The sequence below is a fragment of the Topomyia yanbarensis genome, chromosome 3 (assembly GCF_030247195.1).
Source record: "Topomyia yanbarensis strain Yona2022 chromosome 3, ASM3024719v1, whole genome shotgun sequence".
NCBI classification, from domain to species: Eukaryota; Metazoa; Arthropoda; class Insecta; order Diptera; family Culicidae; genus Topomyia; species Topomyia yanbarensis.
This window is the reverse complement of record NC_080672.1, coordinates 137,591,705-137,616,824: the sequence shown is the minus strand read 5'-3', so window position 1 is coordinate 137,616,824 and position 25,120 is coordinate 137,591,705. Positions and strand designations below refer to the sequence as shown.

General features: G+C 38.1%; 1 protein-coding gene across 4 annotated transcripts in view; it reads right to left on the bottom strand.

The window, feature by feature from the left end:
* Nucleotides 1–25,120, bottom strand: part of LOC131694190 (rho guanine nucleotide exchange factor 11) — a 387,472-nt gene that overhangs the window by 216,389 nt on the left and 145,963 nt on the right. For 3 of the 4 annotated variants that reach the window (XM_058982676.1, XM_058982679.1, XM_058982677.1), the window contains exons 3-7: nucleotides 22,229–22,406; nucleotides 22,014–22,106; nucleotides 14,838–14,895; nucleotides 14,068–14,201; nucleotides 7,135–7,314 (exon numbers count right to left, since the gene is read on the bottom strand). In XM_058982676.1, the coding sequence (XP_058838659.1) occupies nucleotides 7,135–7,314; nucleotides 14,068–14,201; nucleotides 14,838–14,895; nucleotides 22,014–22,106; nucleotides 22,229–22,406 (643 nt within the window). The remainder of the gene's footprint in view (nucleotides 1–7,134; nucleotides 7,315–14,067; nucleotides 14,202–14,837; nucleotides 14,896–22,013; nucleotides 22,107–22,228; nucleotides 22,407–25,120) is intronic. The other variant, XM_058982678.1, reaches the window with a different exon arrangement.

Sequence of the window (25,120 nt, the reverse complement as noted above, 5' to 3'; positions counted from 1 at the left end):
TAAGCGATCCGTACGAAATTTTATAGACATCTGATGGGATATTATAGCTATCATTTGGAACTAAGTTTGTGAAAATCGGCCCAACCATTTCAGGGAAACTGATGTGAGTTCGTAAATTTTGAAAGATGGCCGCTTTTCCCGGGCACTTCCGGAACCGTCTATGGTGGTCAATGTAGTCAACGAAAGTTTGGTTGGCCGTCGGTGACCTAGAACAACAAATTTAAGTTGTTTGAGAGACATTTTAGCGAAATTTTTACCTTTTTTGCTTTCATCGGAGTATCGGTTTGAATCACAATTTGCTATGTGATCGCACGCCACAACCTGTAACTCCGGAACCGGAAGTCGGATCGGGATGAAATTAAATAGCCATTTACGGGGACGCAATACCTTTCATTTGAGGCCAAGTTTAGTCGAAGCGGTCTAGCCATCTCCGAGAAACCGATGTGACTGTTATTCTGAATTTAGATACGTCCGCCGGGGCTTCCGGAACCGAGGATGGTGGCCAATGTGGCCAAATAGACTTTGAATGGATGTTAGTGACCTAATACTACAAATCGAAGCAGTTGTGGTCATATTTTGGAAAAATTTTCACCTTTATACATTCATTGCAGAATTTATTAAAATCGACATTTTCTGCGTGTTCGTACTTATCACCCTGTAATTCCGGAACCGGAAGTCGGATCCATTAGAAATTCAATAGCAGCCTATGGGAATGTTGCACCTTTCATTTGAGACTAAGTTTGTCAAAATCGGTTCAGCCATCTCTGAGAAAAATGAGTGACATTTTTGGTCACATACACACACACACATACATACATACACACATACATACACACACACAGACATTTGCCGAACTCGACGAACTGAATCGAATGGTATATGTCACTCGGCCCTCCGGGCCTCCGTTAAAAAGTCGGTTTTCAGAGCAATTGCAATACCTTTCTATTGAGAAAGGCAAAAAGGTGCGAAATCGGCAAAGTCCCAAAAAGTCGATTTTTACAAAAAAATTTTTTTTTCGAGATAACATAAAATCTCGACGTTTCATGCATTTTAAAGATGTATGGCATCAAAAATACGAATTCGATTTCTGAAATTTCATGTGGTCCCCCCTTTAAAAAAAAATTTGAGTTCCGGCTTATATGGGAATTTCATATGTGACCGGACGGTTTAGTCTATATTTCCGGAACCATATAAGCGATCCGTACGAAATTTTATAGACATCTATGGGGATATTATAGCTATCATTTGGAACTAAGTTTGTGAAAATCGGCCCAACCATTTCCAGGAAACTGATGTGAGTTCGTAAATTTTGAAAGATGGCCGCTTTTCCCGGGCACTTCCGGAACCGTCTATGGTGGTTAATGTAGTCAACGAAAGTTTGGTTGGCCGTCGGTGACCTAGAACAGCAAATTTAAGTTGTTTGAGAGACATTTTAGCGAAATTTTTACCTTTTTTGCTTTCATCGGAGTATCGGTTTGAATCACAATTTGCTATGTGATCGCACGCCACAACCTGTAACTCCGGAACCGGAAGTCGGATCGGGATGAAATTAAATAGCCATTTACGGGGACGCAATACCTTTCATTTGAGGCCAAGTTTAGTCGAATCGGTGTAGCCATCTCCAAGAAACCGATGTGACTGTTATTCTGAATTTAGATACGTCCGCCGCGGCTTCCGGAACCGAGGATGGTGGCCAATGTGGCCAAATAGACTTTGAATGGATGTTAGTGACCTAATACTACAAATCGAAGCAGTTGTGGTCATATTTTGGAAAAATTTTCACCTTTATACATTCATTGCAGAATTTATTAAAATCGACATTTTCTGCGTGTTCGTACTTATCACCCTGTAATTCCGGAACCGGAAGTCGGATCCATTAGAAATTGAATAGCAGCCTATGGGAATGTTGCACCTTTCATTTGAGACTAAGTTTGTCAAAATTGGTTCAGCCATCTCTGAGAAAAATGAGTGACATTTTTGGTCACATACACACACACATACATACATACACACATACATACACACATACATACACACACAGACATTTGCCGAACTCGACGAACTGAATCGAATGGTATATGTCACTCGGCCCTCCGGGCCTCCGTTAAAAAGTCGGTTTTCAGAGCAATTGCAATACCTTTCTATTGAGAAAGGCAAAAAGACTGCGTTTTGTGTATAGACGCAAACAGTGTCGTGTAATGGTTGGGTTGTTTTGCTCAAAACCCGAACCCGACCCGACCCCGATAATTTGTAATTTGAAAAACCCGAACCCGACCCGAGCCCGAAAGTCCAAGATTTCATAAACCCGGACCCGACCCGAACCCGAGAATTTCGAATTTGAAAACCCGGAACCCGACCCGAACCCGAGAAGCCTAAATTTACAGAACCCAAACCCGACCCGAAACCCGTCGGGTTCGGGTCGGGTCCGGGTTTCGGGTCCAAAAACCCGAACCCGACCATCTCTCAGATAGGAGAAGTCATGAAAATCCAATCAAAGTTAAACCATCTTCAGAGGATGGTCTTGATGGCGATGACTGGTGGGTTCTTGACAACACCTACTGCTGTTGTAGAGACATGTGTTTCTGAAGCAAGAAGCGCTTTCTTGTGCATACCGTCTTAAGGTTACTGGGCTCTGGAACAGTAACCCAATAGATCGTGCAACTAGCCACACAAGACTGTGACCCCAAATTGTTACTTGGGATGAGTATACACTTGCTCCCAGTGACCTTACACTCACATGTAGTTTTCCTTTTAGAACTTTCAATGTGAAAATTCCTCTTCGCGAGGAATGGCTGTCTGCCTGGATGGAGCGACTACTTGAAGAATACGTAGTTTGTTATACTGACGGATCTTTGTTGTCATGTTGTTATGAAATGAATTTAAACCAATCTCATTCGCTTGGTAGATACTGTACCGTATTCCAGGCAGAAATCTTTGCGATTCTGTGTGACGTACTATCAGCACTTCAACAGGGAGTTTGCGGTAAAAGATTTTTTGCTCTGACAGCAAGGCTGCCCTGAAAGCATTTAGTTCGGCAGATTCGAGATCAAAAGCAAGATAGCAATCGCATATCGAACTCAAATCGAAGAACTTAGAATTTCAAATTCTATCTACCTTTTATGGGTACCTGGTCATTCCGGTATTACTGGAAATAAATGGGCGGACGAATTGGCTAGAGTTGTCGCTGCGACTGACCTCGTTGATCCAGAACCAGTTCTACCACTGTCGATAAGTTGGAAAAACCACAAGATTCGCTATTGGACTGCATCCGAACATGCCAACCATTGGCGTAGCTTGCAAACTTGCGTTCAAACAAAGACTTTTCTGACGGATGTGTGTCCGAAAATGTCAAAGAATTTGTTGCATTTTTTCAAGCACAACTGCAGTATTGTAGTCAAGGCACTGACTGGACATTGCAAACTAAATTATCACATGGCTACTATTCAGCGCGTTGAGTATTATTCATGTGATCTTTGTGAATCCGATTATGGAACATCATATCATTTGAAATGCAACTGCCCTGTAGTAATGCAATTACGTATCCGGATTTTTGGTTCTCCATACATAGATGAACCTATGTACAGAGAGCTGAAACTGAAGGATATGCTATTGTTCCTAACCCAGTGTGGTAAAGCTATAGTTTTAGCCGTATTTGAATGACAACATCTCTTCGGGAGTGATGTTGTTCTGTTATCTCAATATTCCCTCGGGAGTGTTGTTATATCTGCTCTCTTCCCTTCGGGAATTGGAAATTTAATTCCCGCTATTGTAGCACCTGCAGATCGTTCAGCATCCCTTCGGGGGTGCAGAATGCTCTGTTTTAATTGTTCTGTGTCGTTATTTACCTTACCCCTAACCTTACCACTTCCCCAATCCTTCCCATCCGGAAATGATAAAAAGACGATTCTTGGCAAGGCACAAATCTCCGATCAACACGATCAGACGCTACTGATTCCTGATTCCTATTGTTCGGTCAACTTTCAATGCAGAGACACGACACTTTCGAAAAATTACACTCAACAATATACAGGGTGCGCCATCTGGATGTATCCTATTTAAACATTGAACAACTCCGCCATTTTCCAGCCGATTTTGACAGATAAACACAATTCTGAAACGTCATTTAGTGCCATTTTAGCTATAAGTCGATTTACACCAAAAGAACGCGTTGAAATCGTAACGATTTACATTGAAAACGATCGTTCGATGGTGGTTCAAAGAGGGAGAGACCATCAACGGTGCACGCTACCGTTGGATTTTGGCGCACAAATGCAGAAAAAAGGTCTGAAAAACTTCTATTTGCAACAAGACGGGTCACCTTGCCACACAGTAGCCGCTGCAATCAAGTTTTATAGAGCAAATTCTCAGGACGCGTTATCTAAAAAAAATGGTTATTTGGAATGGCCTCCTCGTTCTCCGGGTTTAACGGTACCAGACTTTTTCTGTGGGGTTACTTGAAAAGAAAAGTCTAGAAAACCTAAGCACGTTGACGAACTCAAAGCTAATATACAAGCTGAAATTGCTGCGATTAAGCCCAAAATGCTGTCCATTGTCATGCAATGCCCGCAAAAGAGCTGTTTTTTGTGTATCAAATGAGGTGAGGGTGGTCATTTAGTCGACGTAGTATTCTAAACCTGGTTTATAATAAATGGCATAAAATATCCTAAGAAAACTTGTTTACTTGTGAAAATCGGCTGAAAAATGGCGGAGTTGTTCAGTATTGAAAAAGGATACATCCAGCTGGCGCATCCTGTACATTCGTACAAGAAATATATATTAGATAGAAAATAGCCATACATAGCAAGTATGTGAGCGGAACTCACCTTTAGGAACGACTGTTTGGGCCGAAACGTCAACGTACAATGCAATCCAAATGAAAACAGTTTTATATCGAGTTCACCGGTATGTGTAGCTCACATAACATTTACTGATGGCGAATCGATTGACTACATTTTCTTAAAACTTCGGAAAATGAACGAGAAAACTCGAATTTTCATAAGACACAATCTGCGGTTAGCCACTTTTGGATACCAGGTAATACTGGGGTTACCTCCACGGTCAACTTTGACTGCCAATAGAAAAAATTTAAAAGTTTAGTTTCAAATTTCTCAATTGACAGTCCATGTTGATTACTTAGAACTAAAAAAATGCAAAAATGTCATGTTTGGAAAAATGTGGGTAAGCCCCTTTTTGGACGCCATCCATTCAAATACTACCTTTAACAATCGAAAATCGAGAATCGAATATTGTTGAGCTTTCATTGCTATCCTGAATGTTCAATATGAATGTAAATAGAAAACGTTCTTTAAACCTTGTTAACCTATCATTAACATAAAAGAAGTATGTATGGATAAATGTATAGGAGGCTAAAAATCAAAGCACCAACTAGACATCTAGAGTGTTTCAATCATAGCATTAACTTAACAGTAACAATTAATATAAACGAGCAAGACCGAACTAGCTAACAAACAATAAGTACATTACATAACAAGACAATAGCTTTTATCAATAAGTAAATATATAATATAAATCACACGAGCATTCGTCTTTTACGCTTAATAAATCACACAGGAAAATAATTATGGAAAAGAAACAAAAACCAGATCGATATCACAAACATTGGACTACAATGAAAATACTAAGATACTAACACTCATTCCGAGAAACAAAAAAAAATACAACTAAATCAAACGATAATGCCCCAAACAGAAACATCGAAACATTGATCGACCAAATACGTCTCAACGAGTGTTTGATGCAGATGAAACTATGCACCTAAGCAACCCGAAACACGCAGCCCGCTTTACTTTTAATCGATTGAACTTGCATTTCATTGTACCTAGCTGTATGTAATAGTTATTTCATGTATTGTTTTAATTCCATTTGGCTACGCTGGGGAAATAGTTCTCAATTTTGTTTCACATAGCGGATACTTTTATTGGAATCGTTTCACTACCGAGTTGAATCATTTCAGGGGAAACCATTCTAACGTGAGCGAATCGAAGAGCTATTATTGAAAGCGATTAAACGTTTATGCGAATTACACAGATCACGCGAATTGCCAACTGCCTTAATCACAAAAGTACCTTTGATTATTTTGATCTTTTGCAGCATCTGATTAACTTCTGCCTGGATGTGGGTGATTCTATTTCAAAATCACCGAAAACGGTTCCAATTTTATGCAGAAACTAAAATATGAACTGACTAGTTTTTAACTACACTAATGTATGTGAAATTTTCGGCAACTTCCCTAATCTATGTATTTAATATAAACGTTTCAGCATCGACTCAGTCAAATTACATCTCTCCGTCCATCCACGTTAGAATAAGATTTCGCCCTTCCGGATCCAAACGAACCTTGCCGCTACATGCACAGATCGATGATTTGCCGATGCAATGCAGTGTGTAAGGATGTAATGAATGAGTATGCGCGCGAATGTTGTGTTTAGATTGGTGTAGCAACAGTACCTACAGACAGTTAAGTAACAGAAACACCACTGAACGGTTAGGCCGACAGGTTACACGAATGGTTAATCAAGAACAACGACACAGCCCGCGTCAGAGTGGTTAGAACGCGGATGCGCAGCAGTGAAAATGCGGCACGTTAAATGAGAGTCAAGTGTAAATAGTGGCAAGACAGTGTGTGCGACTCAGTGAAATGCGAGATCTCAGTTCTGCGCTGTCCTACACACATTTGAAATTGTTATTCCTTGCTGGTGTATTCTCGATCAGTACTGAATGATGGGTAGGTGGTTCCAGAGAAAATTCCACGAATTTTGCTTATTTTGACTACAGACTAGTGTGTCGGACTGCGGGGGCGAGCCGAGCGTTCGCGATCAGTTCGAATTGATAAACATTCGACAATCTGTCTGTTCTGTGTATGCGATAGATAGACAGAGGGCGGTAAGCGGAACTGATAAACACAAACCTACACTGCAGTGCGATCACGATCGCGATCGCACATCGCACATTCTCTCAATGATATCATTTTCAGAACAAAAGAATTAAAGAAAAAACAACAGGAAAAACAACAACGACGACTAGGTTGATAGGTAGGTAATGTAACGACGGAAATAATAAGAAAACACAGTAGGAACAAAAGGGGACAAGCAAAACAAAGATGGCGTGCGTTACCTCTCCACACATCTGGGCGAGCTCTTCCTGGAGCTTCTTGATGGTGGCTTCCGCCCGGACACTCTCCGGCGTTCGCTGCTTGTGGCTCGAGTTCAGATTCTCCAGGTTCTTCTTTTCCTGCTCTAGCATCAGCCGCAGGGTTTTGATTTTGTGGAATTCCATCTCCCGTTGTTTGGCGTGCTAAAAGTATATAGAAGGTATTAATGGAGTTCTATCGCTGAACAGTTCTATGAAAGGTTTTATAACAGCAAGTCGTACGGTTTAAGTTTTTTGACATCTAACGTAAGGTAGATACTGTTATTTTTTTTGTATTAAAAATATTCAGCTAACTGGCGAACGTCATTTTCTGTATCATAATAATAAAACATCTGAATCAAGGAGAGTCGATTCGATAATCGTTGCAATAGGGTAATGTGTTTATTTTGGCCCTATTCAAAAAGGGGCCGCAATATTGTTTGATCAATTTTTAAATGAACCTTTATAACAATCTATAACCTTTCTAAGAATAAAGCATAAATGTAAACAAATGTTCTATTCGTTGCATCTATTCTCACTGCAATAATCCATTTAGCGTGCCAATCTTCACCGAATTAAAAAAAAGGTTGAAACGCAATGCCTTACATTCTATTGCTTCGCAAAATTTCTAACTAGGTATCCAAATAATGAGCGCCATCACATGATTTGTAAAACGGATCATTCTACTATTTTTCACCCGATCAAAACAAACATAAACATCATGCACATAAAATAAACTCATCAGCTGATAGAAGAAGAGCTCCCAGAATTGAGCTCTCGGGAAATAACCAACAATTTGCAACAACTTGTTTCACATTAAACATTGCCTTGTCACGAGCCGAGCTTTATGTGCAGATGAAAATTAAACCTCTGTTATCAGCAATGAGTTGAATAACTTGAAACAATTGATTACTTATATCTGAATTACATTAAATCTATTTTCAAAATGTTGTTTTAGTTTGACCGCACTGCTGATTCTTTTCTGAGTTTTGGAAGCAGAAAGGTTGTATTGATTGTGATATGTAATATAAATACTTGGCGAAAAATGGAACCTTCTTATTTCTGAATCACGTATTATAATATTAGGCCTAGCCTAGCGTTTAACGAGTGCTTCTATAGTCATTCGTTCGGTGACTCTCGGGTCGATAGGTCGATCTTTCCAGTCCATGAAGTGTAACGTTATTTTGGATGGGGATCGACTGTGTTAACTTAAAGGTTAAGTATTTGGCTATGCAAATGTAAAGAAGACTGGATTTTAAAGAATTGTGCTAATTTAATACGATGTTAAAGTTATCCTGCGTATTTTCTACCTCGTCTAGATTTCAGCATTTTTCCCCTTCTTTCGTGTGTGCGCGTTTACCATTATTCGACCAGCAGAGCAGCTAAGCGGCAGTGTTTTTTTTCTAGTAAGCCGTCGGGATACCGTTATATATATATATATATATATATATATATATATATATATATATATATATATATATATATATATATATATATATATATATATATATATATATATATATATATATATATATATATATATATATATATATATATATATATATATATATATATATATATATATATATATATATATATATATATATATATATATATATATATATATATATATATATATATATAAGTTAAGTATCGCTTAACATTGAATGAACCCAGCCTCCGCAACCGGGCAATTTGTGATCTTCTTTCGGACCAAAAACAAGAAGTGTTTGAATCTATTGCAATTGTCTTGAGCTCTTACCGAGCAATATTAAGCTGTGACAGAAATTTGGAAAATTCGCCTTGATAAGCTTCGGGTGGTGGTAAATAGTTTGAAGCAGGCAAATGATATTAGTGGCTATAAACCTTTTACGCAGGCGTACAGAGTATATGTACCATCAAATAGGGTTGAATGTGCCGAGGTAGTCTCCGATCCGAGTTTGAACTGTGCGGATTTGCTAACACATGGGGTTGGCTGTTTTAAAGATCCCATGTTCAAGCCAGTGAAGATACTGGAGTGCAAACGTTTGCATTCAGCATCAGTCGCACTTTCGACAACTCAGACTTTTATCGGGTGACCTTCTCCGGTTCTGCTCTACGGAACTACTTCCTCTTTAACAAGGTTCGTCTGCCTGTTTGCCTTTTTGTGCCGCGGGTCATGAATTTCAGATATTACAAACAATTGGGGCGCACAGACCCTCATTGTAGCAATAGGGTTCGTTGCGTCGTAACGTCTGAACATGCCCGCAACAAAACAGAAAATTAGTTCCCGAGTATTATCGGGTAACAAACCAGCTTGTGGTCAAGCACAAGCATCTTTACTTGGAACCAACGGTTACATGCTAAAGATAGCTAAACCACCGGGCTCTACGAATATCTATACCAGCTTGTCTACTGACGAAGGCGAACCTGATGAACCACAGCACGGAACGTCTCCTGTTACGCCTAGAAGCAATAGGAAAAAGGAGAAATATTTCCTCCCCAAAGCTTCGTTGAAAAGGTCACAAGGGGTCTCTTCAAGATCGTCCAAAAATAACAGCTGGAGAAAGTACTGGTGCAAAACCGAAGCAAGTATCAGAAATCGGAGCTTAGAATAGGAGTAGCTGGACATCACACTTACAGCAAATAATAAAGAAGGCGACCAATGCCTTATGAATAGCTAAAAAACATTTGGAACTAAATAGGGACTGAAGCCAAAAATGATCCACTGCCACACATGGCTATCGTGAGACCCAGAGTTACTAATGCAGCATCGGTTTGGTGGTCGAAGACTACGCAAAAAAATGCTCAAAACAAACTCGGAAAACTACAGCGTATTGAAACTGCTGCTATAACTGGCGCAAGGCGCAGGGATGCCAGGTGATATTTTTAAAAATATGTGCGCGGCCCATTTAAAAAACTGTGCCAGTCTGTGTTAAGGAAAACGTACAAATTTGTCTCAAAAGAAGATGTAGCGACCTGTTTTGGTTTTTGCGCGAGTCAAAAATTAAACGCAAGGCCAGAAATTGACAAATATGTGCATTGTAAAAGAAAACTGTGAAAATCTGTGCATTAAAACTGAAAACTGGGGAAATCTGTGCAGTTTTTGAAATCTGTGCAGCATATTGAAAATCTGTGAAACACAGATTAATCTGTGCACCTGGCATGCCTGGAAAGGCGTAGTACTTCTACCAAGGCCTTAAATGCACTGCTTAACCCAGTTCCATTACACCAAATGGAGCAATTGGAAGCCGAAAAGGCTGCACTGAGGGTAAACCGGACTAAAAATTTCTTAATAGAAAACCTTACAGAACATTTGAGTATCCTAGGTTACTTTAAAATCAATTCCATTGTATTCACTAATGAAGACTGGTCAGAGAAAAGGTACATATTTGAAAAACCATTCAATATATTCGAAACAGAACGTATGGATTGGAAATCAGGAGGTCCTCAAGTTCCTTCAGGATCTCTTATTTTTACACCGATGCTCGAAAATGGGAAATATAGTTGGAACTGGAGTCACGGGCCCCGGAATAAACATCTCAATATCAGGTGTCCTCCTGGCCAATCATATTTCAATCCGTAATTATGCCAATTATACGTGCAACGTGCCCAAAAAGGAATTACAGACATACACAAATGTGTATCTTTTCCGATAGATAGCCAAGCAGCCCTTAATGCACTTAAATCCATTACACGTAGGCATCCAGAGTGGTTTGGGAATGCATTCAATCATTTCAGTCGATAGTTCATGATGAAGAAACGGGAATAAATTATTAAAAGGGCGTAGTTTCATGAAATAATCATTTTTGTGTTAAACAAAATTCCAAATATCTCGAATACTTTCACATTTTGAAGATTTTCTATCCCGCCGCAGCTAGAACAATATTTGGAAGTACACGTGTAGTGTACTACTAGACGAAGTGGTATTCGAAGGTTATTCGAGGTGAAAACGTTAAGGGGTATGTTGATATCGGTCAAAAAATCGATTTTTTTATTTTCCTATCTTAAAATTTAAGAATGTTATCCCAAATTTTCATAGAGATTGGAGTAGTAGACGCAAAGTTATAGCGTTTTCATCTTGCTCCCTTACAGAAGGCGTGGCTTATACTTGAAATCTTAAACGCGATTATTTCCAAATCATTTTTTTTTTCAAAAAAGTCTTTACGGTGACTACGATTGTCGAAACAGTTTTCAACCGATCTCAAAGCTTTTTTTCACGACAAACCTCATTGAAAAGAACGCGTTTTGCGGAAATTGCTATAACTTCGACAATTATCTATATTTTTTTCATGTGCTCAAGTGAATTTTGCAAATTGGACATTATACTACGTTAGATGTATAACAAGTATTTCATATAAATTTGGCTAAATACGTTTACAAAAATTCACACTTTTCCCTTTTTTCTCGCATCTCCCCATAAGGCCGCTGGGAAGGAATTGTTGAACTTCTAAAATTCAATTCCCTGCGTGATCGGTACGATCTGGATAGAAAAAGACTGGTTGGATGGACTCTTATGCCCTATCTACAAAAAGGGTCATAAGCTCGAAAGTAACAACTGTCGAGACATAACGGTCCTCAACGCCGTCTATACAGCACTCTCTCGTATCCTGTTAAACAGACCACGGCCGTTGCCTTTATATAGCTCTAGGAGGTTGATAACGGCCTATTATCTTGCTCTGAACAAAACCAGACTAAAGGATGTTTTCTCGAGATACTCCAGCGTCTTCTTGGCGTAATGGGAAGACGCCTTGTCCGGCCTGAAAACGTACTTCCCATCCGCATGAAGCTCCTTTAAAAACGGCAGAAGAATTTTCTCAAGACACTCCTCCACACGACGTACCGCGGTAGTTCTTCGTCATCCACCGGCACTGCGATTTCACTATCGCTATCTGCTCGTCCGTGTACTCGTGGGACCGAGTCTTCTTCCGACAGATGATGTCCTCCATCTTGAGGGTTCTTTGAATCAAGATATTGGAGCAGTGATATGTTCGGCCGGCGTCACGTAAACTCGTTCCGTCCTTGTTGTTGAACAGCGTTTTCAACGCTCCCTTCTTTTTCTTCGTCATTATCTTCGCCGGACGGCCTTCCACTTCACGCTCAGGGATGCTAGGATCCGGTAAACTGTACTCACGGGCACGCGTTTTCGTCTCGAAAGTGGTCTACCGTAAACTTTTTTCCACGATGACCATGCGTTTCGTAAAACCGTACAACACGCTTGTGTAAAGCTTGCTGTTTCGACGTCATCTATGATTGAACTGACAGCACCCGAGCGAAAAAAAACATGCCACCCATTTCTAGGGAGTCCAGAGAGCAATTCTCTTGGAAAGAAAAAAAAATACGCTCTTTAATTTAAAGTATTGAAATCATTTTTTATTGAACACATGTTAGCTAGGTAAACATGCAGCACAACTCGTGATTTTTTGAAGCATACAGCTATAAATGAAAATAAGTAGAGGAAATCGTGAAAAACAACTGAGTTTTATCAACATACGACCCCATAATCTATTTTAGTGTATTAGTTTATTAGGCCCGTTGCCACGTTCAGTCAGACACAACTTCAATGAAATGTTAATAACTTTTTGAATCAACTTAGGCCATCTTGGGATCTTCGACAGCGCTAATAGGCATAAGGTTTCCAATGAGAATCGCAGAATTGACGGCATTAGAATGCCTACAACGCACAGAGGAGTAACTAGAACAAATTCCTGCCCAACAACAAAAATATTTTTTTTCGACTTTTTATTTAGTTGTTTTTACATACCTAAAACCATACTGCAAAATGTGGCAAAATAATGAGTATGTCAAAAATTGCCAATGAATGCTTACATGGATGCAAAACGGTGATATTGAAAAGGGTTTTAATCATTTTTATTATATATCCAGCAAAATCGCTTTCTAGTGAGGATGACTGTATTAAATAAGACAATAGTATAACAAACTTAGTTGAACACAACTAGTTGTATAACTTAAGCTTAAAAATAACTAAAATTAGTAGTGTTGCTGTATATTGCACCAGCCTTAAAAATACCTTTTTAAACATTTTATTCCAAAATTGAGAGACAAAAAAGTTACATCATACGGCGAGATCCGGCAATGTTGCTGAAGCATTATTACAAAACAAAACTCCGGCTATCTAAAAAACATTGAATCTCTTCCGATCTTGTCCGATCCACAAATTCCAAGCGATTTGAATATATTAATATTTTTACTAATTTTTGGTACACCGCAATACTGTAGACCCAAATGCTATGTTTGGTAAAATGTATCTCTACGAATATGTGCACCGGCGTCTCTTTTCTTCTCCTTTTTCCACTGACCAACTGTTTATGGAACTAAAAAAATAAATATACTCACAAAGATCACTTCGAATATACTAGTTTTCGAAAGGATATAGAACATTTAAATCTGCTCTGGTAGGTGGATAGATGCCAAATTGTTCCAAAAACTAGTTATTTTCTATTGTTAGTTCATATTAAAGCATAATAACAGCTATGGCCGCAATAAATATAAATTTTGACTAGCATTCGACTCCTTTGTGCAACGCCAGCTACTGAAGAAAGGCTGAAACCGTGATGTTTCTCCCTACATTTTTATGTTTTTCTCCATTTTAGAAATCGCAAATATTGACCGATTTGGCTCGAGTTTGGAACTGGCTCAGTGATGCGCAATATACCCAAAAAGTCCCAAAATGCTGGGCACCTTAGCATTCATTTGAGACCAGATTTCGATTTAACCTCAGAATACCATAATTTATACCTAATTAAAAGAGGTTGGATATCGAACCCAAATTTACTCCACATCATGTTCCTGCATGTTTCGATTACGTTAAAAACATGCCGAGAAGACGCAACCAATTGCCCCACAACCACCCTCCTTAGACACACCACTTAAACGGACTACTGCTGCTCGTTACGGCCAACAGTAATTTTCACTTACATCAACGGGGACCGGAGCTGTGATGGAATTCCGCGGTGCGATCGGCGTCGTCGGTGTGATGGACGTCGTGGAAGGCGATGGCCGCTGCATTCTGTTATTACTTCGCTGCACCGTCAGTTCAACAATGTCGGAAGCTGTCGCAGTTGGGAGAGAAGAAAAAAAGAAAATGGACACGTATCAGTAATTGACAAGCCACAAAATTATGTGCGTGAGTATGTAATCATATTTGGGTATTTGCGTCAACGAAATCAGAGGCTTTCATCTCATTGGCTCTGAATCGAATCAGACGAGGGGAGTTCCGCGCTTTTCCAGTGGTTTTTTTCTGACATAACCGGCTTTATCCGAAGCATCTACGGTGTGGTATAAATTTGAACAGAGGCCTGTTTTAATTTGAAACTAATAGAAGTTTGAATATATACTAGCATACGAATTGTTCGAAACAAAATGCAAAGCAGTATGAAAACAAAAGAACATATCATATTTCGTGCTTTAAACCTTCAGTTTCTGACGCACATACACCTACACCGCGTGAATGAGAAAGTACGTCCTATTCTACCAAACCGAAAGCGTCGCATCAGTTGGCTTATTCGAAAAAAAACCGTAGGAAAACAGTAAAACGACAGCCTGCTGTTTGTTCAACTAGCACGAGCTTCGCGCATTTACTTTACAGCTCGGTCCTACGCGTTAAAGCGTTTCAAGCTAGAGCGAGCAAAGAGCGTTTAATATTTCGTATTTTTTCCGCTTTACTTGTTTAAAATCCATTTGTTTACCTTTGATCAACTCCACCACGTTCGTATGCGTCGAGGATCGTACAGATGTTCCATTAACCTAGCAAGTACAGTGCCGAAGAAAAGAAATAAGAAAAAAGCAGTATGACGTATGCGATCAAGAAAAATTCTGGCACCAGTGGGACCAGAGATGAATGAACAGAATATGAAAACAACAAATTCGCACGAGTTGCGCGCTTGGACATGACCGGTTGAAGGTATTTGAACTATGCATTACAGTTTATTTACTACCATATCGGGACAACGGCTGTAGCTCCGTCAATGTTCTTTATTTTCTCATAACTTCTTTTTCAAACACATGAAAATGTGTTCTACTGGATAATTCAAGGCAGGTTTATATGAGATTGTGAACATTCAGAAACACGAACAAACACTACAATTTATTACCTTTACGATTTTATCGAGGTACAAAGTATACAACCCATTAATATAAGATCTTCGCGACAATTTTTAGCAGCCAATAGATATTTAGCATGACTTCACACTACGCGATACGAACGGCAAAGATGCAAAACGTATCCCTGTCGTAACGATATACAGTGTCGGACAAAACAATAAGACACCCTTATGAGGAATTCCACGAAGATCTGTCCGAAAATCTTTGAAATCGTGACCGATCATCTTAGATTCCGATGAAACTTTACACATTTCACCGACATGGAAGACTAATAAACATTTTCCACAGTCAATACGATTATTTTGACTCTAGAGCAATTTTTGAAAAGGCGTGAAAGTTTCTTTATGTAGCTCTTTCGAATTTTTTTTTTCGATTGTCGTATTTTATACAATAAAACTATCTGACAATGAGTTACAGGGAGTGAAAACTTCTGCGCAAAAAATATAGGGGGATCCGGGGCTATTAAGACCGTGGGGGTAATTCAGATCCCCTCGATTTCTCAGAAAATCGTAAGACTTTCTGACTATTATACATACTCGTGGAAGCGCCATTTTGAAACATTAATTTTCACAGATGAATCTCATTAGCCTTCTTTTAGAAAGGAGATACAACATGTTTCATATTTTCGCCATCCTTAAAACAGAAATCATTATAACGTTAAAACCGTGATTAAAGTAACAAATAGAAGTAAAAAAAATTACGGGTGAGTGTTTTGAAAAGCTTGAGCCTCCTATTTTATGGAATGATTTTTGTTTGAGTGAAAACACAGATATTTTCAAAATGCTCGCCACTTTTGTACGTAATGAGCGGACGGGATTTTCGGACCCCCTATTCCATCAACCACCGTTCAGCGGCTTGCGGCGGCGCACGCGATTGCACACACCACAGAAAAGAAAATACATGATGTATCAATCGACAGCTGTGACTACCGAAATTGATTTTTTCAACACACACCCTTAATTTTGTTCTACCGAATCCCAGCTTTTTTCGCAACTTTTACCGAGTTTTACACAGCCGAGCACTCAGCTAACAAGGCTTTTACCGAGATCTCAGTCGAAGTGTCGTTTGTTTTGCTGAAATTCGGAAAATATATCGCTGACAAGCAGTAAATTAAAACCACTTTGCTGAGCTCAGTAGAAAAAATTTACTGACTGTTCAGCTGTGCGGAAATTACTGAACTGAATTGAGTGTGCAGTTTTTTTGTTTCCTAAGGAGTTTTTCCATTAAAGTTTGCATAGTTAAACATAATTCCATTGTAAAAAATATTAACAAAAACTACGGTCTGAATTACCTCGTAGGGAGGTTCGAATAACCTCTACATTGTAAAAGGATGGACAAAAAATAAAGTTTTGCAAATCGTCGCCTAGCGCTGCCGTGGAGTGGTGCAAATGAATTTTTATTGCTCCAAAATGTAGCTGAGGTTTCAAACTAACAATTAGGACCCTTGACCGATAAATTCTTTCACATCTATCCATCTAAAAGGGCGATTTGCTTAGGTAGGTCCGAATAGCCCCGGTTTCCCAATACACTGAAAAAATGTCATTTTTCACAAAAACAAAAATTTATTTGAAAAGTTTAAATTGCAGAAAAACGATTTTTAATTTTTTTATATTTAATCAACGAAAACCTAAGGAGAAAGGAAATATTTTGAATGTGATTGCATGATGAAGAACTTGTCGGTAAAAAAGTTCTTCTAACAATTGCTTTATACATGTTTTTAAATATTGTACTTATTGACATACAAAGCCGTAATTTTATTACGGTATATGATTCTAAGTATCATTTCAAATCAAAATACATGTACAAAAATCTTCCAAAATATGATAGTTGTCGAGATATTTGGAATTTTGCTCCAACAAAAGCAATGAATTGTAATTATGCCTTTTCTAAAAGTTATTCGCGTTTCCCCATCATAACATGTCAACTATCTAATGTTTATCGTTTTAAAAAGTTTTCCTAACAACAACTTTGGACATATTTTTATAATTCACCCTATTTGCAGTCAAAAATACAACTTTTAGTTGTTGAATAAGTCTAAACGCCTTTTTGTATCAAAATGCTCAACTTTCTGAAATGTAGTAGTTTTCGAGATATTTTAAATTTTGTTTTAACAAAATAATTATTTTGTTTCATTGCGACCTTTGCATAAGTTATTTGCAGTTCTCCATCAACTACAATAGGTTTTTCAAATCCTTTTCATAAGTTGTTCGTGTTTCTCCATCAGCAACAATAGCTTCATACTATGTTGCGTTTCGGCTTCGCCTCATCAGAAACCGACACTAACACATTGTCGGAATAGATTAGCGCCGGGTTGACGCAAATCCCTTAAAACTAAAACACACTATGTGTTTCAATCAAACGACTGATCAAACGTGATGTCCCGTTCGAGCAGAAGTTCTGTTTATGCCGATGAGACACAAGTGAAGCCTAGTGAGAAATTTTGGTTTTTACCAAATTTTCCTCCTTAGGGTGAAATATAGCATAGAACAATAGCTTTTTTAACAGGCCCTAAAATTTCCTTTTTGAAAAATTGCTCTTGTGTAAGAATATTGCAATTGCCAGAGAAATTCATGGAAATTCATAAACCAAACATAACTGCAAAGTTTCGTTCGAATCGTATAGTATCCTTCTTATACAAAATGCAAAATTAGCCATCCTATATTTGTCTTTTGGTTGAATATCGTGTTATTTTTACACAAGTTAATAATTTATTATTGGTTTATATGAATAACAGGAGAATAAAACATATCTACCGCTTTTTCATTTAAATGAAAAGAAATTATATTTGAACTCCGAAAAACAATATGGCCAGTTTATAGCACAAAATATTGTAAAAATGAATAAAATAAGTAATGATCCAGCCTGAACATTCTTTTACTGTTTGGGGCAGCGCATTATAAAAATGAAGCAAAGGGACGGGGGAAAATTGCAATCGCTCCTCCATGCAGAATAGTGTGGGACAAAAATTAGATTCCTGCTCCGAGCAACTTTTTGGGTACCATTTGGGTCCTAGAACCACTATGCAATTTCTTAGGTCGATAAATGAAACTATATTTTTGCACTCACAGTTTAAAATTTACCTGGGATTTCGTATGGGAAAATATACTCGCTCGTTACCTCCTACAAATAAATAGTTATATGCTTTTTATAGGAAATTTAACAAAGAAACAAAGTTCACGAAACGATCTGACACTTGTGGAAAGAGTTAGGCAGAAACCGATTGATGCTTTTACGATTGATAAAACATTCATTTTTTCTGGCACCACTGCTGTTGGCTGTCCAATTATATGCAATTTCGTTTTGACCTTCTCTTATTGTGTCTAAATCAATGATCAGAATTGTTTGGTCACTCCATAAGAGTTTTGAGGGATAAATTTAGGCTTCTTTTGTACATAATAAGAGAAAGTTAAAAAATGTATATAATTCGACCGTTAGCAGCAGTGATGCTACGAAAATTGAGAGATTCAGAGCATCAGTTGGTTTTTGCTTAATAACTTTTTTCATGAGAGTTTGATAGTTTCGCAGTCTTCGTAACTTAATACCAATGAAAAATTTCCTATAAAAATCACACACCATTTATTTTTAGGCTGCCAAGAACGACTCTTGGAAGAATTATTTTGTAAAAGTCATTTTTCCCATGCGAAATTCCATGTAAACTTTAAACCGCAAAATATAGTTTTACCGATTAAGCTTAAAATTTGTACATTTATTCTAGGACCCAAATAGAACCTAGAAAGTTTCTCGCAGCAAAATTTATTTTTTTTCATAAGGTTGGTGTTAAGTCAGACCGGACTAAGTCGCAAAACATAAAAAAATGAGATAACGATTATACTGGATAAAGAATTGCTTCAGCTTCATTCGACTTTCACCAGATTTGAAATATGTAACCATAAACAAGAACTATGGCAAAAAATTATTTTCATTTATAACGTAGAGGATGCTGCGATTCAAACTTTTTCTCGAAATCAATATTTTGTCACTTAGTCCGGTCTGACTCAACACCGACCATATATCCGTATCCCACTCCAATGCACAATCCCCAACACAGGTAAGGTGCTCTACGCAAACCATTGAAAAGTTTGTGATAAATCTCTCGCCCACACCACTATCACAAACTGAGCTGGATCTGCTGAACGGGGGATTCAATTTTGCAGTCCTTCTTTCGTGTACCCCACTATCCAAAATAGTGAATAATAACAAAAGCGCCATACAGTACAACAGTTTTACGTCGACGTCAGCCAAACTTTTTTTTTATTTCGATTATAGAGGTTTTAACCTTAAGGTCATTCGCCTCTTCGGGTTAGAAAAATCTCTTATGAAAATTTCTAACCCTATGTGCGGGGTCGGGGCCCGAGCCCAGGTGCGCTGCATACAAGGCAATCGATTTACCAACTACGCTACGCCTACCCCCGTTAGCCAAACTTCTTGATCTCGAGGTATATCTTTCGAATGTAACTACCAGTATATACGAACAGAACCGAGCACTCAAGCACCGATGTTTGGAACGTGGTTCGCGAACTGAAAGCTCAGGATGTAGTGTACTCTCGTGTGGATAAAGGAAATGCTGTGAGGATCATGGAAAAAGAAGATTACACTCGTCTTGTTATTGACATGATTTTCTGCAAGCCCGCCCGTTTGATGAGAATCTCGCACGGAGACTTCACATCCCTAACCCGAAGATTCCTTCATTTTACTACCTGCCAATAATGAGCATAAGCATGAGCATAATGACCTACAATTCGTACAAGCAAAATTTCACAAAGAATCAACGAATGGAGCCTGGGAGTAGCTATCCATCCTCAGTGTGCATGTGTCGAGAGTACTATACTTTGAAATGTCAATAATGGCGCTGGCCACGTATATACCTCTGCATCTCCACGTTTACCACCGGAAGGAGTTTTATTAGTGGGATGGGGTAAAAAATTACACAAATCTGAATTCGAATTGATAAGTGATACACTCCCAAAAATGTTACCATGTGATTATTGCTAGGGGCAGCCGGCTGTCGAAAATTTATGATAGATTTACCGTTTGTTAAACTAATTCGGGATTTCTTAGTTTAAACAAGATCAATTTCAACTCCAGACAGCCAACTGGCGGGAGCTTCACTCATGTTTAATTGAATCAGATATTTTTCAAACGGCATGTGAACGATTTTACTATACCCTGTTTATTTACTCCGGCGAAACACGTCAATTCAAGAACTATAAAATATTACGCCATTACTGTCATCCCCCACTTTACTACCTGCCAATAATCCATAAAAAGTAGATCGGTAACTTTTTTTTGAAAAACACTGCTAATTCAATCTACAAATCATATACCAAATATGAGCTTTTTCCTATATTCCTAGCTCACTCACAGGAGTTAAGAGGTTTCTATTGTAAAATATATTGAAAATAGAAAATAAGAAATCAAAATTTCAATAACAACTCCCACAGTTACTCAGCATGCCTCAAAACTTCAGGTAGTGTAGCTTTTTGATATGATTATTAAATTTAATGAAGTCCCATGGGTTTCTGAATACTCTAGAGAAGTTGTGTGATACTCAAAGTAGTTCTGCAAAGTCCAGCAAAGTATTTCAAACTGCAAGTCATAAATTCATCGTGGAAATCTAACAAGTAAAAAAATCTGTAAGCTCTAGGGACACCCTACAAGTTTCAGGACTCTTTTATATTTCAGGAGATTGCTAACTTAGAAGGACATCCTTAAAACTTCAGATAATTTGTACGAAACTCAAATTATAGTTGGGTTTTTGCCAAACTTCAGAGTATCTCAATGAACTTTAAGGATGGCATTTAAGAAATTAGGAAATACTTCTGACTTTACAGCCTTTCAATACTAACAATTTCTATAGAAAGTAAAGTGTTCACGAGTTTCACACATATTATACCCACCTCTGGAAATTCTACGAACTGAACATTTAGAAATATTATTACAGTTTCAGTAGATTTTTAACGACTATCGGTGATTCAATCAAGCTGTACTGAACTTCAATAAAATACGATATTTAGTAAAATTCTAAAAACCTCTGGGAAGTTCGCGGACGTCCACGAATATTCTAAGGATTTATGGAAAATCTGTTAAACATAAACAAGCCCCCTGCTTCATCAAATTTCATAAAATTCTATCAAACTTTAAAAAGATCCAAGCGCATTTCATGAAACTCACAATTAACTTCAACGAAGTATTTCGAAAAAAAATAAAAAAATAGAAAAGTGGTGAATATCAGAAAACTCCTTCAAACTGTAGGTACGGCATATCCCACAAGCTTCTGAAAGCCTTACTAACTTTAAGGGAAATTGTAAAATTTCGAGACATTTTTCGACCATCGAAGAACGGAGCCAATTTATTCGAGCCCATGAATTAATAACACGAACATATACCGTACCATATTCTGTAACCATTAAGCTACCCTCATTATTTTGAAACCTTCAACCGGCAATGCCCGCGTATCTTTGTGTGAGTGCATGCGCGCGTACATACATACCGACAACAGCTACGAGAAAGTGTGTACAACAACAAACCCGCAGGTAAACAGCAATAGCGGAGTCAGGTCAGTGCCACATCCGCGAAAGGTGAACTGGAGAATTCATTATCACCTTTCATCCCCATGGCTCGTTTAAATGCAAACATCTACGCATCGTACGCACGCACTTCCACGCAGACACACATATACGCGCGCATCTCGAGCTTATTGAACTCTACTGCTACTGTTTCGTAGTTGATTGTTATTCACTTCTGTCAGGACAATAGCCTACCTTCAGTATCATATCCTCGGCCATCAGACCGGCCTTTTGCGCTGCGCCACCTGGTTTCACACTTTCGACAAACACGGGTTTGTCTCCGGAAACCTTTGAAATCGTTTGTGAAATCAGAATTATGAAATTGAATAGAAAACAAACACAACAATCACAAGTCAGGAAAGAGAAAAAAAGCAGCATTCTCAATGAAATCGTCAAAACAAACAACTCACCTTCATGCCGTACCCGTTGGCATCCTGGTTGACTGTCAGCACCAGCGTGAGCATCGGGACGGGAGCATTCTTGGGCGAGTCGCGGGTCGGTGTCAGCGTCTGAGGCCTCTGGCGGTGAGTGGCAGCGTTACCATTGAGATTACTGCTGGATGATGTGCGGCTGTGATGCAAAGGCGACCTGAACAGGCAGGCACGGCGACGACGTCGATGTTCCGGTAAATCATTTCATCCGCACAGCACACAGCGGTAGCGCGGCGCGGTAGGTCAGAGCAGGCAAATCATGCACAAGCCAAGAAATGAACGGAAAAAATGGAAGAGAGAAGAAGAAAAAACACACAATCAACTAAACTGAAATTCAAAATCTTTACGCAAACTGCAGTATGAAACGAATGAAGAATAAATAAGCAATATAACAGGTCGGACCCTGGAGATGATCCACCGAGAGCAAAGACAATTTAGGAGCGATGAGCAGCACAAACTGATGTCATTCGAAGTCTCACTCGATAAACTCAAGGTTGTTGATTTTTTTTATTCGAACTGAAGCTAGTGAATGTGCAAACGAAATGAGCTAATCTGTGAGAAATCTATCGGTGAGGTGCGATCGGTTGAATCGAGTGACCTTACGGTCATGGGTAATGGAAAATGTTTCACTGAATGGTGAGAATTTACTTTGTATGATGAATATTATTATGCTAGTTATGTCCAATGAAGAAACATACAATCAACAATTTAACTATGTATTGTTCTCAATTGAGGAAGTATAGTGAGTTGTGATTAATTGATATCCTTTCTTATCTCCTTGATTGAATTTCCTACAATGCAATGATAGAGTTAAAACCAACCAATAATTTACGAAATGTCTAATTTGAAAAAGACAATCTTTTAGACCTATGTTCAAGTCAATGTATACAATCGGCTTGGATGTAAGCATCAATATCATTTCCACATGAAAAAAATTTTTTTTAGGATTATATTATAGGGTAATACAAGTATTAATTATTGTGCTTCGATTTATGATACTACGAAAAATGTATTTTTTTTTGTTTAGAGGGGATTATCATATAAACTGTTAAAATTGTACTGAGTCTTTACGAATGGTTGAAAAAAAAAAGATTCGAAGTTGAAGGCTTATTTTTTTTATTTTGAAGACTTTATTATAAATATAAAAAAACAGGCGGTGGTCAGCTATTTTCGTCCGCGTCCCTTATTACCTATTTTTATTGGATGATTCAACAGTGATATCTTTGAAAATGAACCATCTTTGTCATGGAACTATTTTTTTCGATCTCATTTTGTTGCGAACAACTAAGTAGTCTTTATTATATTCAGAATTGCGCGTATTTTGTCCTTATTTGATGACATTGTATGGGAACACATACCCGCAGGGTGAAGCCAATCAAGCTGACATTTCTTTGGACTGAGTAAACAAATTTATTTGTTTGGTTAGTGTTTATTTGACCAACAATCCACTGGACATGTAGTGTGCGTAGAGAATACGCATGGTGTTGTCTGAGTGGAATGATGACTGTTTTATCGTACAGGAGGATTCAGAATTGGCAATTCGCGAGAAGAATCGAAAATCAATTACCAAATTATAGCAGCCATATTGGCACGAAGAACAAATGTATTATTGTCATATTCAATGGTTTATTTTAGTCCATTGAATCATTATTCAAATATAATAATTGTTCTCATTTTATTGAGTACTTTCATGTACTTTAGAGAAATACATACACTATACTATTGATTGTCATGTTAAACATATTTCTTCATAAATATAAAAACATTATAGCTTGATTATTGACGTGATAGTGGACAAAACCAGGAGTCGTTTATTTCTTACATTTGCTCTATTTTATGGGTACATTGCTGTTTTAAATTAAATTAGTTTCTTTTCGTTCTATTGGCTCAAATCTTGTTCTGGTAATTAGCATAAAAACTCGCCATCTGTTGGGGGCCATGCATAAATGACGTAGCATTTCGAGGGGTAGGGAGGGTATACCAAATTTGTGACGAAGTGTGACGAGGGGGAGGGTAGGGTCAAAAGTTGTGCGACGTAGCATTAAGTTTAAAACCCATTGTTTACAGACAACAATTTAATGATACTCCATTCCCAAGAGAAATAAATTTAAATTCAAACAAGTTACTTTTGATGTTTTTCATGAAGTAAATTACGATTCGCGGAATTGCAAGTTCGCAAAAATACGAAAAGATTTTGTATGCGGATTTAACTTGCTAAATTAGTTAGCTAATATTGCTAACTAGTAGACTTAGTTTGGAAGCTGAATTAAATTTTCACTTCGGATTCAACCAAACAAAATTTAGTAATTTAGATGAACGTATGCTTCTTAGAATCATTGGCAGCTGCAGGATTGTGAACTGGGGGAACTTCTCTTCATGCTCCCCTTGACAAATAAAATTCAAAATAAAACTATCAACATTATATTTGTAATGAAATGGGCTTATTTTGCTGTTATAATGAAAATGTTGATAAAAGTCGTCAAACATTTTGAAAGCACATGTATTTCAAATAATTGATAAACATATGTAACTTATTTTCATTCCCGGCCGCTTTGCATGGGACTAGGGGGAGGGGGTAGGTAAATGCTACGTTATTTATGAGGGGGAGGTTAGAATTTTGTGACCAAATGCTACGAGGGGGGAGGGAGGGGTCAAAAATAGCCGAAAAAAGCTACGTCATTTGTGTACGGCCCCTTGTATATTCGATTTACAAACCCGAGCAGAGTCTGATAACAAATTGAGAACTAAACTTGATGTTGTGATGTAGTAGGGAATGATTGGTCATGTTGTTATCATTTTGGTCGTTTTAACGGTTAAAAGATCAAAATCGAAAGCAGAAAAATTGCACAATGACATCAAACAGAAAACTAT